This window comes from Salminus brasiliensis, chromosome 1 (genome assembly GCF_030463535.1).
Source record: "Salminus brasiliensis chromosome 1, fSalBra1.hap2, whole genome shotgun sequence".
NCBI lineage: Eukaryota > Metazoa > Chordata > Actinopteri > Characiformes > Bryconidae > Salminus > Salminus brasiliensis.
In genome coordinates, this window is record NC_132878.1 from 88,759,557 (window position 1) to 88,779,913 (window position 20,357).

Genomic DNA, 20,357 nt, shown 5'->3' on the forward strand with positions numbered 1-20,357 from the left:
ATTGTATTTAAAGTAATGTGAAACTACAGTCATGAAGGTTTGTGTACCCCTGGTCAAAGCCGACAGCCACCTTTCACCTTTTGTCATTTGTCGTGGACACCTTCTGTCAGCTGTGCAGTTAGCACACACATACACGCTAGCAGCCCCCCTATAGAAGGACACAAATGCAGCCCCCCACTACCAGACAGTATGCAGTCAAGCATCCCACATGTGGGGAATTTGCAAGAGTCAGCACAACCGAAGTGCAATGGCTGGGCCTCAACCTGGGCAAACCACCTTTGTGATCATGGTATACGCCCTGCCAGGTAGGTAGACTTTCCCCAAATGAACAAATCCTCTACAGAGAACAAACATGCCTGTTCATCTGCTCAGTTTAACACAGTGGATAAAAATAAACATACAAGTGTGGACTGTATGAAGGCCACAGCACATTTTTGTTTTTTTACTTAATATGTTCTCTTTAAATCAACAAATACACAGAAATTAGAAGTTTGCATTAAATGCCATAGTTTAGTTCTGTTTTGTTTCCTGTAGAGGAATCAGAATAGAAACTAAGAAGTGATGTCCAAACGGCTATTTTCACTGGTCTGCTCATCGCATAGTGAACAGCAGATGGAGTATTCAAATTGTGCTTTTTATATATACACACAGTACTGTGCAGCGGGTTTAGACGTGGAAAGCTCCTTATCTGGGTAGTAAGTGTTCATTTACTAAAAAAAACACTAAAATTAAAATAAATACTAATAACATGCATAAAAATCACAGTGTTCATTAAAACATCTCCAACGCTCTTTGCATGAGAGTCTATATTAGTGGTTGTGGTTGGCAATGGTTAAGACCACCACCTGCCAGTGAGCTACTACACCAGGTTCGATTCCTGGTCTGGGTGACTTTGCTGTGCTACATCAATAAGAGTCCTTGGGCAAGACTCCTAACACTACATTGGTCCACCTCTGTAATATGAATAATCTTGTAAGTCACTCTGGATAAAAGTGTCAGATAAATGCCATAAATATAAATATATTGTATTATTTCTAGGGATTATCCAACACCTGGTTTGGTAAATCAGGGCTTAATGATGGTAAATCAGGTGAGCTGCTGCTGCTGCTGGAATTGAACACCTTCACGCTGTGCTGGCTGAGGGGGCGTCCAGGAGAAACCTGGAACCAAGCTCTGTTCTTCTGACTAGCTCAAAAGATCTCAACTACTTTCTTCAGAATGAGAAATTCTTGTTCCTTTTTACTGTGTGAATGTTTACCTGCATCTGTTGTAACGTGATCTGGAGTTTTACAGTAAACCTCTGCACAATACTGTGCACATATACTGTATATGATGGCAGCGATAACAATAATCCAAAAGACATCGCATTATGAAATCAGTCAAGCCGAGGCCTGATACTAGAATGAAATTAATTTATGCAGGCAAAGAACAGCTTCAAATTTTCTGAATCACCACCTGCTTAATCTCTCCAGCTGCTCTTCAACGCCCCACAGGCCAGGCCGTAACAGTCCCAGATGCTGCTCTGTGAGTATGCCTGCCTCCGACACCTCTCCAGGTCAGGCCACACCGACGATGCTCTGAGCATCTCCACTGTAGGCATGACCTGCCAGGGAAAATATGGCCAGGGTGTGGTACTAGGGTATGCCAGCATCTCCTCAAACGTGAGCCGTGGCACTGCCCTGCTTAGATACTGTAACTGGAAGGCCCCCGAGGAACAGAATACAGAACTGAAGATGGACAAGTTGGACAGGGAAGCCCAGAGGTTCTCCAGTCCTAGAGCACAAGGACCAGACTCGTTCTTCAGAGAGCACAGCCTGCAGGCTTTTCTTCTACACGTCTTCATCTTCCAGGCCTTTTCCATTTTTTCTACTGCTTAGATGAGGGGAAACCAAACACCAGAGGGCAGCAGGAACACTCCTGAAGGCTTTTGAAGCTGGAGGCTGATGTTGTGTTTTGAAAGCAAAGAAGGCAAAAGCCTGTTGTCATGGTAACCTGCCATAACAGCTTCTTTGAGTGACATCGGTTCCCTAATGGCCTTCCTAACAAACTGTCTCGGCTCACTTTGAGAAGTGCTGTGCCATTCACAAGTGCTTAAGAAGACTTTGAATTTCAACCATTCATCCAATATTTTGAGCTTGCAACCAGACGGAAACTGCAGAATAAAGAACAACAAATGTTATGTCCCAGATTACAATAATTTATTCATATTTTATTCGTTATTTGTTTATTTTTATTATATATTTTTTTACAGTCACTGTTACATTGTATTCCAGTGAATCAGCTGGAGCATTTGTTCGCGCTGGATCTAGTCTGACTCCCAAGGAGACATTGTGCCAGAAGGGTGGAAAAAAGGATGGAGTTATATTGTCTTTTCCCCACCCTCCTAACAGCCCCAACTCCCCCAACTCCCCCTCGGCCTGTTAACAGTGAGGCTACACACCGACAAGACACAGCACTGGGACAGGACGTGAGGGGAGACCCTAAACCCAACGGACTCACCGATATTCAGTTCGGTGCTCTGCCTTAGCTACACCTGGCTTATTCTTCCCGATAGCGTAGCAGCTAGCTTTTCATAAACAGCTAACATCTGTCATCATCTAAACAAACGAAGAACATAAAAAATTAATAATAAAGAAAATAAAGAAACCCTGTACAGCTACTGCTAATAAAGCCCAAAGAATCTGGCTTTAAACTAGATTAAAGTGCTAGAAGCAAAACCCATATTATATATGAACAAATCTACTATTTAAGCATTAATTTACAGGGTAATAATATACTGTACATTATATTGGTATTACAGCTGAGATATCAGCACAAAAGAGATCACTGTCACACTTAACAGCAATATATAATTATATATAATTTAAATTTGAATATATATATATATATATATATATATATATATATATATATATATATATATAATTTTCACATTTAAATTGTCATCATATTTATGAAAAACAATTAAACCACATCTCCGGCTTTTCAAATGATACCCAGAAAAGCAACTGCTCTGTCGAGACGTAAAAGCTTTTAAAAGTTCTGTTCGAAAGAGTGACGGGAAGAGAAGACAAAAGACCCCGTCTGGATTATTGAGGTTACAAGGACAGTAAATTGCATATTCCACAAAATCTATTGCGACACATTACTGTCTACAAACAGTACACACAACCCTCCGCACACGGAGGAAGCCGAACTCACACATACACCCACTTAACAGAACGTTACGACAATGGGAATTTTTTTTCTCTCAGATTAAGGGCTATGTGCTTCGACGTGGTGATCTATGACTGTGAACGACAGAAAGACTACAGAATTCACGACACTTGAATAATTTCGCTTCAGAAGAAACTGCAGATGTACACCTTATTCTGCTCTTCCGCATGGACGTCGCCTTTTAATCCCGGCGATTGATTCCGTTCACTCACAGAACATCTCTACTGTCTCCGAGGGCGCGGGAATGTGTTTGTAGTCGGTTTGATCTCTTTCGTCCATCTCCAGCGAGACCAGCGTTGCATTTGTAACATCCTATTGGCTAGACGAAGGGTTGCCTGGCCCCCACTGGCTCGGGTCGTCTGGACTCTGGCAGTTTTTATTGCCGCCCCAAACCTATCACCACCATCTTCACTTAAGATGTTAAGGAGTGCTCCGATGGTCCGTTATAACCTGAATCTGAATGCTTGCCGTTGACGGCGCCTTATCTTGGCTTTCCTCTACTCAAATTACACCCTCTACTACTTTCTCACCAAAAGCTGGAACGAAGCACACACGGCAACAGCACGAATAGAGGAAAAATAAAAAGCTTTGTATTAAATGCAGGAGTAACATACGACAAGCATAGTGAGATTATGCTTCTTTATCAGGCTTCCTGGGAGCCAAAGTGATGCGCATTAAGGTTTGGGACACTGCCGGGCACAGGGGCGTCTGGTTGGCGTTCTCTTCCCGACTGGAGCTGTCTCTCTGCATCTCCCCCCTTCTCTCTGCCCACCTCTCCAGGAACGGCCTACTCGAACGACCAGATTTCAATGTCCTGCACAAAGAAATCCTCCTTCATGGAGAGCATAGGGTTTCCAAAGGTTTTGCAGGAGTGACTCCTGCCGTGGTAGAGATCTCCATCCAGCCACAAACCAAATTCACCACTGTAAGAGAACGAAGCAACTGTGTGTTATTTGGAAGTCAGACACTTTTCATCATCACTATTTACATGTCTGTGTTACCTTCTGGCCCTCTCCTTTTAGTTATGATGTTTTATCTACTGGACGTCAGATCTACTGGAGCAGCTAGCCCCACTCTGATAATGCTCACATTGTCTGCACTCCATAAATCCAAACAGAACTAATTTCATCTCTCAACCCTTTCCTGAGTTAATGACTGCCCCCCTTTCTGGCCTGACACTGATGGAAGACTGAGCGTCCTGCTCAGGATGTCCCGCTACCCACCTCAGACCAGCTGACTACCCTCTATTCTGGGCATCTGCTACTTTTCACATCTTCAAACTACAATGTCTATCACCCTGATGTACCAGCACTTGCGATCCACTTGAGAGGATTTTTGGGCATTATTATTACTATTACTAATGCTCAGCATATCAGTAATTACATCAGTATGCTTGTGCAGAACAATACACTTTTGCCCCCTTGTGTGTTTTGGTTCCTCCCAAGGTTTCTTCCTCCAGTTTGCTCACTTGGTGTCATGTTTTTGTTGTGTGTCATATTTCTGGATTTCAGTAATGCTGCTTCACAACATCAGACGACTGTAAAAAGCGCTATACAAATAAATTTGATTACTACTGGGTTCTGTGACAGTTCAGTTCTGTAACTTTCTTGATGTTGGTAGAAAGGCCCTTCTCTGGGAAGAGGGACTAGACTGCTATTAGATGCTATATGCCAAGTCAGGACTCTAATGCTCTTTAGGGAGCTGTTGTGTTTTACTACCATTACTGCCTAGTAACCATTAATATGCCACTGTGGAAAAGCTCTGCTTTACAACCTCAGTCCAGAACAAATCTTTATTTGCCCTTGAAGGTCAGGAAGTGTTTAAATAGCAAAGCAGCATTTCTGTTCAAACACCCATCACTGTTTGTGCACATATTGGAACAGGTCAGAATCTCAACTGGGGCAATAACACAAACAAACCTCATAGAGGTACTGAATGTTATGCTTCATATGCACTATATGACCATGGTTGTATGTAGACTTGCGTTGTTGTTGGACATCACATTCCAAAACACTGAGCTTTAAATGTTAAATTGGCTGAATTTCTGTGAGCTACTTGCAGCCTTTCTCCAACTGTGGCACATTTAAAGCTCTTCAGTACAACCCATTCTACTGCCAGTGTTTGCCTGTGGAGATTGAGTGACTGTGCTACATTTTATAAATACAGTGGGTGTGGCTTAACGACCTGAACTCAATAAATAGTATGTCCACACACTTTTTGCCATAATGTGCAGTTTAGATAATTATATTTATATATTTATGATATATTTAGATAATTATTATAAAAAAGATTTACCTTCCTCCACCGAATGCTAGAGAGTCCATGTCTCCTTTGATAAAGAACATGTTATCACCTGTCCATTTGTAGGCCTAAAATGACAAGCAAAATAAATTGACATACTCCTCTTTAGGTTTCATTAGCTAGCAGCAGATGTGTTTGTTTCAGACTACACACCTCAAACTCTGGATAGAAGCTGAAGAGGAAGGTTTCTCCTGTGCCATAAAACCCATCGCTGACTTTAAAGGGCTCTGATGCTAATGCCCCAAACACCTGAAAACACACAGAGATTATGTCACAGAGCACAAGCAAATTGGACGGCAATAAACAGAGTAACTAAACAGAGATTTATTTATTTTAGAATTAATTGTGTGCATTTTCTTCAAGGATGGACATGCAAAACGGACATATTGTATGGTATCGTAGGGTATTCATATTGCATGTTGGATACCATACAAATTAATCTGCAATGTCTGTGGTCAAGCATTTAGACTGTGAGGACTGTCAGGCTGATGTGTACATTTAAGCTTTTTTTTTTAAAGAATTACAAGACCATTTTTTAAAGCTTAAAGGTATGAGAGAACAGTTGATAAGTAAAAAGAATGGCTAAAAATGAAAAAAGCTAAAAGGGGCCTAAAGGTAACTGGTCCCTCAATAGTGGCGTACAGCTGACAGTTTGAAAAAATGAGGACTCCCCATTAAATGTTTTGGTTCTCTGCATTGTAGAAATATAGACATATTTCTATATTTGATCTTATCTTATTTCAAACAATATTTATAGATAAAAGTGATCTAATAGCCTTTGCAAAGACAATAAGTACATTACATCATTTGTTAAATGAAAACAAAAAACCAAATGATTTCAAGAAAAACGTTAGGGCACCATATGCATTAACAGCTTTGGCCAATATAACCTCCAAAAACTGTTTACCAGTTGCAGAACATTTTTCTCCCACTTCTCCCTGCAGAATTCTTTCAGCTGTGTGGCATTTGAGGGGTTTCTTTGCATTTCAAACCACCTCACATCATCTCAATAAGTTCAAGACTTACTTAGAGAACTCTCCATTTCTTTCGTTTGAACTATTCCTTGGAGGATTTACTGGAATATTTAGGATCAGGGTCATGTTGAATGGTCCACCACTGCTTCAGCTTGTAGACAGACGGCTACACAATTTTCTCAAGTGCCCTCTGATAAAATAAAAACCTCACAGTGGATTATATAATGAGAGCTTGCCAGGCCCTGTCTATTTTAAAATGACATTTTTGTTTAAATGGGGTGTGCTCATTTTTTCCACAACTGTAGGTCCATTCGCTTTCAACGCCTCAAGATCAAGATTCAGATCTGATCAGACCTGTCCGTCACTGTCCTTGATGACCAGCAACACTGGTGAGTCCTGGCCCTGCATGATCCTGTACAGGGTCTTGATACTCATGCCATGTTTAGATGTGCTGAAGGCCAGAGTCCAGGGATAGCCTATAGTCCTGGGAGGGAGATGCTTCGCCAGCTGAGAAAAAGACAGACATCATATTATCGGTGGATGTTTTTACCAGGGCAAATGACCCGGCATGAAGGACTCAGGAAGAGCGAAAAGGCAAAGGAGCTTTCCGAGGGCATGGAGAAAGGACACTAAATGCATAAACAGAGCAGAAAAAAGAGGCAGCAAAGAAAACATGGCTGCATCAGAAGAAGAAGAGGAGAGTGGTACATCATGGCAGTGAAATTGAATGCTGAAAGGCCAGAACCATCAGGGCCCAATTACAGTAGCACTGACCTTTTAACACTAGCAGACAGAAAGGCTAACTGAACACTGTGCAACCACACAAACACACACACACTTAAATAGTATAAAATGTGTGTGTGTGTGTGTGTCTATATATATATATATATATATATATATATATATATATATATATATATATATATATATATATATATATATATATATCACACACACACACATACATATATATATATATATATATATATATATATATATATATATATATATACATATATATATATATATATATATATATATATATATATATATATATATATGGATTGAGCATGTCTAGCACACTAAACTGCATACAAGTCCATGTGGGGCTTTCTCTGTCCTGTGGCAAGTCTAGGCTTCCACCAAGCTTTGAGTGCATTAGATTACTCAGCGTAATGACCTGCGCTTATTTGATTTGCCAGCAGAATGGGCCTTGGGGTGCATAAAGCACTGGATGAGAGGCCACCTTAGTTGATCTATTCAGAAAGTGCTGATGCTATTGAAGGCCTCATACCCACAGGGCATCTCTTAGTGTAGTTCAACAAAACTCGCCCAGCTTTACAATATTACACAGGCTTCAAAACAAACAGATCTAAAATGTCAATGTCACTGTAGGAAGAAAAAGTGTGACAGTAATTTCCAGTATTACTTAAAGGTGCCTAAAACCCAGCAGTATTCATTAGTAACACAACAGAGGAGCAGACATGCTGCAGAATATCACAGACCATAATAAAGCCTTTTAAATCATGCTAAAAATAACTGAAGCTACCAAAACCTTGTACCACACAGAGGTCTTCTAATCTGGACTTGAACCCAGTTTCTAGTCCTGGATTTTAACTAGAACTCAACACTGAAGGTAAACTGCAATCGATAACAGAGTTGTGGGTTCGATTCCCGGGCTTGAGCAAGGCCCTTTACCCTCTCTGCTCCCCGGGCGCTGGAGTTGGCTTCCCACCGCTCTGGGTTTGTGTGTGTACTCACTGCCCCTAGTTCACTAGTGTGTGTGTGTGTGTGTGTGTGTGTGTGTTCACTACCACAGATGGGTTAAATGTGGAGGACACATTTTGCTGTACAGTGTACACTGACAAATACATGCACCTTTACCTTTTTTAACTTATTCAAGGTTCAGATTTGAAGACCTCTACCATAGAAGACCCACTTTTGGTTTGTAAATGACTTTAATTTGTTAAAGAACCATAAAGTGACAGTCCTTTAAACATTTAAAAGGTTAAAGCTCTCTCAAAAGTGGTTTGTCCATGGTATTGCTTAAAGAGTCCTTTGTAGCACCTTTATTTTTAAAGAGTAGACTCTTCACGCAAACTCAAACCCAGCCCTGGGGTATCCATTGCACGACCTTTGGGATATTTTCTGAGAGTCCAAATAAAAACAAACTTTCTTGCGGCCTTAGCTGCTCATTTTGCCAGAGGCTAGAATTTACAGCATGAATTTCATAAATAAATCTGACTTCAGGCCATATTTCCAACGCACGTCAGAGTATTAGTACAGATTTAACCATATACACATAAACCCTAAAGGCTAAAACAGATCCTTAAGCTGCCTCTGCTCTTCTGCTACGTTTGCTTAATTTAGGCTTCTCTTTAGATGTGTGCCTTAGATCAATAATTGGAGGATGCTTGAGGAAGCACCTTATTGAATGAGGAGATGATCAATAAGCCACTCACCACCCTGGGAAGGAAACTAACTAGTGCAAGCAACAATACTAGCAATAATGGGATCGATGCCAGCTTACCTTCTCAATCCGCTCTGCCTCCAGGAGGTCACTGGGTTCGGTCATGTTGGGCTTGAAGGTTTCTGGCTCCAGGCTGGCTGTGATTGACGTGCCATGCTTGGAGTTCACCTCCTCTTTAGTGGTGATCTAGAGGCAGAGAACACTGTAAGCAAGGTGGAGTTAGCAGGCTAGCAGCTAACCTAAGAACCTACTATCCTGCAATGAGAACATCTGGTGTGTGCACACTTAAGATCTACAACAGGGCCTAGAATTGGCTTTGGGCTTGAATCCAGCAGCAGGAGTGTAAATATCTTGTCCCTTATTAATAATAATAATTAAAAAAAGCTGGCTAAAGACCATGTGTACCAAAACGCAAACTTAAGGTGAGAAATAATGCAAAGTTCTTTCAATTCTCCTAAAAAAAATTAAAACTCACTGACAGACTCAAGGACATGTAGACGATCGAAATCGATCAAACCTATCTCTCAAGTAACCAAGTAAATTACACAGCAAGTGATGCACGAGGCCGTTCTGTTTCATAGAATGGTGAGGCAAAGACAGAGTACTTTGCCTCTAGCGGCCTGGACACACTCAAGTTACACACCCCTTGCTTGAATTACCTGCATTGTCTATGGCAAACAATTGAACAATCACTCTATGGAGCCCTAACTTCCACCCTTTTTCAACTGCACACCCTGCAGAGCAGTCAAGTGGCTGGCAAAAGGAATCGAATACCACCTTTCTTGTGTGGTTCCTAAAGAAATGACTGGGACTAAAGATCTTGAATAAGGGTGGTTCTGTATTATATGGGCTATTTGGTCAGTCCACCTGAAGGGTGACTGATACATTTAATGTACAGTGGAGTAACATGACTTTAGTTTCAACTACATTCATTCCTATGGAGATAGGTGGTGTTTGATTCTATGGCGGATTGTGTGAGCGGCAGCGGTGCAAAACAAGCAAGGAGTAGTTGGGAAGTTGGGATTTTTCACCCAGTGGCAGCCAATTAAATAGCTGAAATGCTTTAAACTCATCCATATCCACATTGCCTCATCCTCATTCAAACTACATGCTAAGATCACTGTCAAACTTTCCTGCAGTCCTATTCCAGCTCACTAACCAACCGCCAGCAAAATACGCTTTTCAGCAGAAGGCAGCGATTCAGTAATTCACTGCAAGCACTATGATGAAGTTAGGGTACACCTATCAAACTGACCTGCGTTGCCAGTTTATTATGCATCACTACAGTGTACCAGCACTCACTGGCCATTTTAGCAAGTACACCTACCATACAGGTGCACTCTGCAGCTTTACTTTTACAGCCTTCAGCCCATCTGTTATGGCACAGTTTATCAGTTTACCCTTCTACCCTGTCCATCAATGAACAGGGACCACCATAAGACTACCGCTGACCAGATGTTCTTTGAGAGGTGAACCATTCTTAGCACAACAGTCACTCCGACATGCTAGCAGAACAGTTTGCTGGTACACCTTAAAGGGTTTTCCCCAAGCAAATATTGTGTTAAGCTGCTTTCACACTGAAAACTCACCACTGCACTTCCAGCTATGACATCTTCAATTGGATTTGCGGTGCAAGCTGTCCAAAATTGGCCTTCTAGGTTTATAGTTAAGAGCATTTACGCTAACTACTGAGAACACCTACAGTTACAGCCTTTTCAGAGTTGCAATGTAATCTAAAATCGTTTTTCTCTTCTTTTTTTATTCTGTGCCAACCGACATCAGTGGCAAGGGCAGTACATACCGTATTCAGTGTGGAAACAGCTAGTAGTTATTTAGTTCTTAATCAGAGGTCACTTGCTGACCAGAAAACCACTGTTGCCTAGATATTTTTGGTTTGACTATGCTCAAAATCCCAGCAGTGCTGCTTCTCAAGCATCTACCTCATTCTTTAGTCTGAAATTGAGTAAAACTCCTCTGCAAACATCTCTATGTTTGCTACCATATAGCTGCATATAGCACAACCATATGGACTCTCAAAAGGTCTAGGTGGCTCACTCTAACCAATGCTTAGAGGCTCTATGAAAGGGGTCTATGGTTCCCAGAGGGTCATGCTTTGGGCCAGGCACCTGGAGCCGTTTGCACAGGGCACGCAGATCCTCACTGTTTAGCGCATCGATCCGGCGGTGGTACTCAGTCATTGAGACTACCTGGTATAGAGACAGGGGGGAAGAAGCCACAGCTGAACATGGAGAGAAAGCATGAGCAGAGTAGTGAGCATGAAGCTGGGCAGCGGGGAAGAAAATGCGTGGTTTGGGACACTGCACCCTTAATTACAGAATGGTCAGACTTCTGTTGAGACACTTTCCTGAATGTGTCTGGTGGTGGTGGTGGTGGTGGGGGGGGGGGGGATTGACAGCCTGAGATGCCTGATTCTTGCGGTCTGTTCCACCTCACTCAAACCCTCCAAAATGGCAAGGTAAGGCCAGTGTTTTGCATGGTTGTGTGAACTGTTTCCTCATTACTCTAACATCTGCTGCAGAAGCTCCTCAGACAGAAAGCATGCCCCGTCCTAATGAACAACGCACAGTTGAAGACTGCCAGACCTTCGCAAAGCTGCAATCTGGTTGACTTAATTGTTTTATTAGTTGCATTAGTTGCCAAGATACCTTGAGCTGGCTGACAGCTCCCGAAGCTAAAATTAGCTCAGAGACATATACAGAGACCGCTGCTACGTCACGGCTTTTGAAAACTGGCAGAACGTGCAAAGTGAGTGACATTACAGCGCGAGTGGCAGGAGGCAGTGTTTGGATTGAACTCCTTTGCAGAGCATGTCAGCTTTAGAATGCAGTCGGGTCACTCTGTGCCAGATCATCAACCTTGGCGCTACTGATTCAGGAGCCTTAAATTACTCCAAAGGTGCTCCTTTGTAATGCTCTTTGACTGCAATGGGAAAAGGTCAACTGATGCAAGCCAGACATTTGGAGTTTAAGATGTAGTCCGTCGGCTGTCCCCCTTTACTCTATAACAGCAAGAGTGAAGTCGTCAGATCAACCTTTACAGATGCACTGGTGTGGAAAGCCTGTGACAGTCTGTCATTCTAAATCAATGCACCCACAATCAACTGCTACCTTTGAGTGCATCCGAATACGCAAGCTTATTTTTGCACCATTTTCCTGCTAGGCATAGGACATGTGATTGCTGTGGTGCCAAAGTAATGACTGTAAAATAGCTCACAGTTGCAAATATCTTGCACAAAACAGGAGACTTCTGTTCCTATGACAAGTGATGTTGAAACGGAGACAGAGGAGAAGCCACTTGAAATACAAAGGACGTTTCAATGCCCAACTCAGAAGCTTAAATCATGACCTTCAACTAGAGCTGGGCAATATGATGATATTTTATTGTATCATGATTAATATTTTTTATTGTGATTCACAATATGCTTTTCTAAGCATATATAGGATATTGTTAGTTCTTTAGGAACACTGATCAACAGTACATTTCATTACAGACAGTGTAATTAGACTGGTTTAATTAGATGATGAGCAGCAGACGTGGAATAAAAAACACAGGTCTGAGTCTGTTGCTTCTGATGTATTTAGTCTGTGTTTAAAAGTATCGTAATAAATATTGTGATAGTTTTTTTTTTAACCATAACCTTCAACCTTAATCAATAAAGCAAAGGAAAGACTGCTATTAGACATAAAACAATGAGATGGCACAGAGGGGTGGGCAATATGACAATATGTCAGTGCTGTCACAATGAACTTTACTGAGTACAGTAATTAAAAAAATACTGATCATCTCAAAGAGAGCACAATTAGTCCTGTTTAACTGAGTGTAGTGAAGTAAGTGAAGCACTGAACAAAAGCATTATGCTGACTGTTTAATTAGTACTTTTATTAAAATGCACTGCAGCTCCAGCACTGCTTTTATAACTTAGGAAACCTTAGGAAACCTAATGCCATGTTCGCACTACAAGATTTTCAGAGTGGTCAGATCACTGAACTCTTCACGCTACACAACTTGCCTCGTAATCGAGAATCTTTTAGTGGCTGCGGTTTCACACTACCTGACTGATCACCAACAAGAGGTCACGAATTACACGATCTTTCACCAGGAGGAAAACCGTGACGAGTCTGTCTGCTCTTCAAAAACATGTTTTGTCATGAAAACACACAGAAACTAAGGAGAGGACACGCACAACACTTTTTTTCTTTCAAAATAACTGTTGTAAGAGACAGGAGATACAAGTTGTCTGAGCACTGATTTGCAGCTAAAATACATAAGAAAAAGAAATGTATATGGATGACTTCTATTCCTTACATTGTCACACAATTATCTGTACTTTCTACTCCTCACATTTTAAAAATAGCCTCGTTACCTCGTTCGCCCCGTGTCTTGCGCCCTCATTGGTTGTAGCTAGTTACTGCACTATGCTTTTCGGACAAATTTTGAAGAGCTGATTAAACTTGCAAGGCCTTGGCAATTAGTCAAATTCGTGGATCATGTCTTTCAGCTATTCGCAGAGCCAACGCTAAGCGAACGATGTCCCTCAGACTTAAGGCTTTTGTCTGGGATCTCCAGAAACAGTCTGCGACTCAGAAATTTTTGCCATTTTCCCTTTTTTGGATAAAATACTTTCCCCACTGAAAGTTACGAGGGGTTTTCCTTTTCCTGTAAAGCTGACATTTTAGAGATTTACGAGTTGCGTTGTGACAGCAATGATATACATCTTCTAATATATATACAAATACACATCATTCAATTTGACTAAGACCCCAGCCCCACACCACCCCACCTTGCTGGCACCATAACCGTCTACTACTTCTACTGTTACTACTATCAATAATAATTAAATAGCGCCATGGTTGCATATACAACACTATTCATAACAGGCTTGAACAGGTTAAAGAAATATTCCAGCGCATCACACTTCAAGAAGCCACTGGGCACTTGGGCATCTCATTAACTTAAATGACAAGTGTGTTTTGAGTCAATGGGTTTTCTTTCATTAGAAGAATTTCTTAGTGATCTGTTTTTCCATACAGATTCAGTAGATAGAGATTAAGTTGGTTATAAAATGAAAAAGGGCAGCAGACCAGCCCAAATCAGATTTGATCTTCCAAGCGCTTCTTTGGCAGACCAAATCTGATCACATTTTCTTGGTGTGTGTTTAAGCAAGTTACTGGCTAATGATCATTTGCTGCAAAGCCTACTGAGGTGGCCAGGCTAATAAGGTTTACAGCTTGCCTAATGCAGCAAACTTCAGAGGCCAAACTGACTGTGAGGTCCCTTTGAAGCTGCTGCACTTGAACTTGCAGCTAATGAAGGAGCTTTACTTCGTGCAGAAAAGATGACAGCTTTTAAATCAAACCTGTCGTGTTTCATCCTTTAGCCTCTTACGATGCTAACTGCCTAATAGTCTCTTGTTCGGTGCGGTAGGCTTTTCGTGTGTGTGCACAAAGGAACAGATCAGGGTCTCACCTCACATAAATAAACAGACTGTCTAACCTACCTGCAGATTCAGAGTCTAAATTTGACAGAAATATACCCCAGGAAAACTCCACATATCATGTACGAACAGGTAGATGATATTTTAATTAATTATACTTCACATCTCAGGGAAATGTTCCTGAGGGCCTAATGTGGCTTAAACAATACTGTATTGGTACGAAGCATTGATGGACATCAAATTTTGACCGAAACCTTAAAACTACAGATGATACCATAACACAGCTTTTGGTTTTAATTGCATTTTAGCAGTAATGCCACTAAATCAGCAGTGCTCTTGCTAAAATGCATGTTATTTACTTGGTGCTTTAAAATCCATAATATAAAATAAACAGTGTGCCTCCTCTCCGGAAATGAGCTTTCTGTCAGGTTAATGTTTACAGTAATGTGCAGTGTTCCCCCTAAGGTTCATAAGAGAAGAGAAGAAACCAAAACAGCCTAATTTAATAGGAGTTTGTAAAATTAAAAAAAAAAAAAAAAAAAAAAAAAAAACATCTTGAGCTCGTATTTGGTTTATTAATGCTAATTTAAATGTTATCTGACATCGGGACAATGTGATGTACGACTACTGGGTAAACTTGACTTATCAGGCTATGCTGACTTATAATATTGCCCAGTGTTACTTTGAGGTAAGCCTAAGAATGTGGTTCAGCCCTACATAGTAACGTCAAAATATAGGCCACATTTACCCAGGACTTAAATAAGCACAAAGAAACGAACGAAACCTGCAATCAGGACGGGTTGGCCTGCAATCAGGAGACGCATACACACCATATCCTGGTACATCAGGGCACATAAGAAGAACCAAGAACGCTGACTTGTTCACTGTGGGTATAATAAGATGGGTAGTTTAAAGGTCGTCCTGGGAAGCGACTGCTTGACACAATTCCCTGATTTACACAGCGGAAACGAATAAGCAGGTCAGTGGGTCACTAACAAGACCCTTGAGAGTGAGGAGACCCCATGATGTTAACAAACTTGTCACTCCACCCTGAGACTGTAAATAAAACTTTTGGGCCAACAAGTTGCCACTTTACAGTGTTCAATAATTCAGAGGAAATGGTACACTGGAGCAGCCATAAAAATAAAACCCCTCCCCTCAAGCCATAAAGGGCTGGAAGAAGCCGGATAACACTGGGGGCATTTTATTTATGCCTTTGGTCAAAGGGGGTCTTTCAGAAAGTAGGATTTCTCCGTGAGCTGGATCATTCTGTCCCTGGCTTGCAGTACTACTGAGCAGGCCTCATTTATTAGACTTTTCAGGATAACTGAGAAATCTTTGCGAACAACCTGCTGAACTACAAATCTACCACAACAATAAGTGCTCTGCTGGCAGTAAATGATAAGACCTAAGATCACCTTAATTTCTTAATATGGTACAGCTCTTCAGCCACCTCTCCCACCTGACCTTACCAAACCAGCGAAAACTAGTATTAAGACTTTTACAATTACTCCAGCAAAACAGCTAGCGAACTCCTAAAGACGTCAGTTCCCAGCTTGACCAGACATAGTCTAAAACTGACACCAACACTGAGCCCTGCAGAGTTCACTGCTATACTTGACCCTTTTCATCAACAGGCATGAAGCCCAGTGTAGCTTCGCCAGCCAGGACCCTAAATCAGAATGGGGAAACAACACCACATGGTTTCAGAGATTTCTGAGTGGATTTTAAAGTAACTGTATTTTATGCATTTTTTTATTTATTATTATTTTAGCATGAAAACAATGAAATGATTGGCCATATATACTATTAAGGCAATTTCTACGTATCTGCAAATGATTAAATGTATTTATTAATATAGTTGCATGGTTTTAGCTAGAGGTATTTCACTCCCTGCTACTCTCACAACCAGGCTGCCTGCACATAACTAAGGTCCCACAGCTTTAGGCCTTACTTGAAGCCACCCGTCCCAGCCACGGTGGACTCGCCTGTGTGTCCCTAGACTGTTGTCTGTATACTGTTAAATGTGTAGCAGCTCTTAAACTACTCCAGCAAAACAAAGGGGACATTGGCTAGTTATTCTCCAACTTCAACAGTTACCTGCAGATTCAGAGTCTAAATTTGACAGAAATATACCCCAGGAAAACTCCACATAAAGGTAAAGGTAAAGGTAAAGGTGCAAAGGTAAAGGTGCACGTATTTGTCACTGTACAGTGTGGACTGTACAGCGAAATGTGTCCTCCGCATTTAACCCATCTGGTAGTGAACACACACTCACACACACACATGTGTTAGGGGCAGTGAGTACACACACACACCCAGAGCGGTGGGCAGCCAACTCCAGCGCCCGGGGAGCAGAGAGGGTAAAGGGCCTTGCTCAAGGGCCCAACAGTGGCAGCTTGCCGAGCCCGGGAATCGAACCCACAACCCTGTTATCGACATCCCGGAGCTCTAACCGCTGAGCCTATCATGTACGAACAGGTAGATGATATTTTAATTAATTATACTTCACATCTCAGGGAAATGTTCCTGAGGGCCTAATGTGGCTTAAACAATACTGTATTGGTACGAAGCATTGATGGACATCAAATCTTGACTGAAACCTTAAAACTACAGATGATACCATAACACAGCTTTTGGTTTTAATTGCATTTTAGCAGTAATGCCACTAAATCAGCAGTGCTCTTGCTAAAATGAATGTTATTTACTTGGTGCTTTAAAATCCATAATATAAAATAAACAGTGTGCCTCCTCTCCGGAAATGAGCTTTCTGTCAGGTTAATGTTTACAGTAATGTGCAGTGTTCCCCCTAACAGTTACATCAACAACAACAACAACAACATCAACAGTTACAGTACAAAACCACTGAGCCCTCCAGCTCCTTTTAGCTGAGAGGTCACTGCTGCTGCTGCTGCTGCTGTTGTTGTTGGACCCCTCTCGCCAAGAGACATGGTGGAGCCCGGGGTAACTTTGCTAGCCTGTAGGACGCCAAAACAGCGGGCAAAACAAACGCCACGTGGTTTCAGACATTTCTTCTCATTTCTAAGACACCAGAGCCCAAACCGACCGCACAGATCCTCAGGAGCTTGTTTTTAACAGCACTTAACCCCGCTAGCTGTATCACTTAGCGACACCCCAACCGCCAGCCAGCCAGGCTGACCGTACCGGACTTCAACGTACGTAAGTATACTTAGGAGTCAGTTGTTTGACTTCTTTCACCGTCCTAGAGAACATGTCTTTTCGAGGCGAGGCAGCTTCTTGGAGTCACATTCTTGAAATCGCTGCTTTTGCCGACGGTATATCCATGAAAACACAGCAGCGGCGGCGGCGGCGGCGGCGGACGAACTGAGAGGGAGCACCGTTTCAACGTCTTTGCCCCCTGAACGACAGGCGTCTGAGCGAGCCAATCGCGTTCCGCGGCGAATGCGACGCCGCTTGCTGATTGGTCCGTCGACCGCGAGTGCCCGCCTCTCACGCATGCTGACGATGGACACGTTTAAAGACACAACACGCCTTCTCGAGGGCTCGCAGGCGCCTCTGAAATGTGGCGAAATCCAAATCCTTTATTTTGTCGTTTATTTACTGTTACCAAGCAGATCGAGCTGATCTTTCAGAAAATAAATGAAAAATAGTTTTGGCTCGCGATGGCCCAGTTTTATCTTTTCCAGTGCACGTGCTTGAGTAGCTCTAATGCCCTTATCAGTAGCATACACACCCAATGCGAGGCCACACTCCCCTGTGTCACTACACATGTGGTTGTTAGCAAAAATATATAATAATAAAAAAATCTAATTTAATTCATATAAAAAATTAGCACCACACGGGACTTACTAGGACATGGGTCACCAAGTTCAACCCAGACTACAAGCCAGAGGTCATTCTGAGCTTGTTTATGTCCACTTACGTTTAAAGGGAAAGGAAACTTTACTTATTCACACCACAAGACCACGAGGCCTTGTCAGCTCCATGAGACCCTGAATGACAAATCAGTCTACTTTGTTTCCTACATCATTGATTTACATTAAAATTTAAACTCCTGCCTCAGCTCCAGTATCGTTTTCTTCATCGGGGTGGATTGGTTTCAGCATAGCTCACTCCAGATTGCAGACTATCATTATTTCCGATGAAGATGCATGCTTGCTGCTTTTTATTACACCTTTGTGCCCTGCTCTTCATGCAGTCTCTGAGAAAACTGCACACCGTATCGATCTTCAACAAACAGATACAAGAAAAACGTGGGGTGGTCTCTATATTAATATCTATATTAATGTTATTTTTCACTGCACTCTTATAAAGTAAAGGTGCGACAAAAATGATGCCATAGATTACCTTTTAATCTTTGGTTCCATAAAGAGTGCAAAAAAACCTTTAAATTGGTAAAGAACCTTTACATTGACTACTTTAAACCTCAAGAAGAACTTTAATGTTCTTTAGACATACACTGTATGGACAAAAGTATTGGGACACCTGCTTATTCATGGTTTCTTCCCAAATCAAGAGTATTTATAGGGTATTTATAAAGATAGTTTATTCTGTTTTTGTCTGAGTTACCGTCTCTACTGTCCACACTTTGACTTTCTTTGCATTGCTATTAGGATTTGATTGCATTCAGCGATGAGTGTTAGTGAGGTCAGGATGTTAGATTATGACCACACCACCTCATCGCCTCAACTCCCCAACTCATCCCAACAATACTGGATGGAGCACCATCCATCATTCCAGAGAACACGGTTCCACTGCTCCACAGCTCAATCGGGGTTTAGGGGGCTTTATACCCCTCTAGCCCATGCCTGGCATTAGGCATGGTGCCAAACGGTTCATCTTTATCTGCATTCTATTGGCAGTACTTCTTTCTAGGGACTAGAAAGCTGTGTCTGTATCAGGAATAAGTGCAACATAAAGTAGCTGAATGTATTCATTAGAAGGGGTGTCCACAAACATTCGGACATACAGTGTACATCTATTTTAAGAATAAAATGGTTCTTCTATGGCACCGTTGATTTTGAAAAGTGTAGGGTGAACATATACAACCATACACTGTCATAGCGGCATGATTTAATAGGGCCTCGTTTGAGTACACCCGTCCAGACTGTGTATTAAACCATGCCATGGTGTTACGTACGACAGAGGAACTCATGCATGCGCACAATGCATACATGGGCTGCTTTCTTGAAAGAAAACAGGACACAATCATGCAAAACACCAGCTTCAAGCTCACAGTAAAAAAGAAATAATGCACTTCGCTGTCATGGGGAGATTTACTGACCAAGTGGACAAACTAATCTCGCAAACAGTGAGCAAAAAACTCAACACGTCTGACAACACATAATGATGGCAAAGGGACGAGGTTGGGGAGGGTGTGGGTGGGAGCAGTGAACACGTTAAAAGTTTCCGGGCACCTAGATTAAAGAAACAGAAAATAAACAAACAGACAAACAAACGAAACTGATACACAGAAACAGCAAAAACACTATATAAACTATATGCACCAGATACTATACACCTCCACATGTGCCAGTGCAAAAGCAAAACTTACTGTATAACCATAAAATACAAGCAAGCATAGCACTACTTCACAAATAGTGCTACAATACCATCACATCAGAAATCACGTAGCATTCAGACGCTTTGGGAATAAAGTGAATTCAGTGTAAGGACAGGAGAGCAAAGCTGATGAACAGGGTCTACCTCCCACTCCTTGGGCGAGGAGTCTGATGCTGTCTGCTCATCGCCGGCATCCGATTCGGCGATTTTCTTGACCACCATGAAGCCCGGCTCGCGGCTCACGCTCCCCATCCCTTCCCCAAACGTCTCCGGGCTCCACTGGATGAAGAATAAGTAGAGGTGGTCTGACCTGCAGAGACAGGGGGAGTAGTCCTGATTGATGTACTGGCTATAAACATATTGCTGTATAGTTAACCCTTTAATTCGGAGGCCAAAA

At 41.9% G+C, this 20,357-nt stretch overlaps 1 protein-coding gene and 1 non-coding gene across 5 annotated transcripts in view; both read right to left on the bottom strand.

The window, feature by feature from the left end:
- Window positions 1-151: 151 nt before the first annotated feature.
- Window positions 152-313, bottom strand: LOC140538206 (U1 spliceosomal RNA). Its single transcript, XR_011977720.1, has one exon. It is a non-coding gene; the product is annotated as a U1 spliceosomal RNA (small nuclear RNA).
- Window positions 314-2,176: 1,863 nt separating this feature from the next.
- oxr1a (oxidation resistance 1a) overlaps window positions 2,177-20,357 on the bottom strand; it is a 278,911-nt gene continuing 260,730 nt past the window's right edge. For 3 of the 4 annotated variants that reach the window (XM_072692287.1, XM_072692288.1, XM_072692290.1), the window contains 7 exons: window positions 20,105-20,270; window positions 11,088-11,168; window positions 9,022-9,147; window positions 6,846-6,998; window positions 5,671-5,766; window positions 5,512-5,585; window positions 2,177-4,139 (listed from right to left, as the gene is read on the bottom strand). In XM_072692287.1, coding sequence (XP_072548388.1) covers window positions 4,004-4,139; window positions 5,512-5,585; window positions 5,671-5,766; window positions 6,846-6,998; window positions 9,022-9,147; window positions 11,088-11,168; window positions 20,105-20,270 — 832 coding nt within the window. In that variant the 3' untranslated portion in view covers window positions 2,177-4,003. The remainder of the gene's footprint in view (window positions 4,140-5,511; window positions 5,586-5,670; window positions 5,767-6,845; window positions 6,999-9,021; window positions 9,148-11,087; window positions 11,169-20,104; window positions 20,271-20,357) is intronic. The other variant, XM_072692289.1, reaches the window with a different exon arrangement.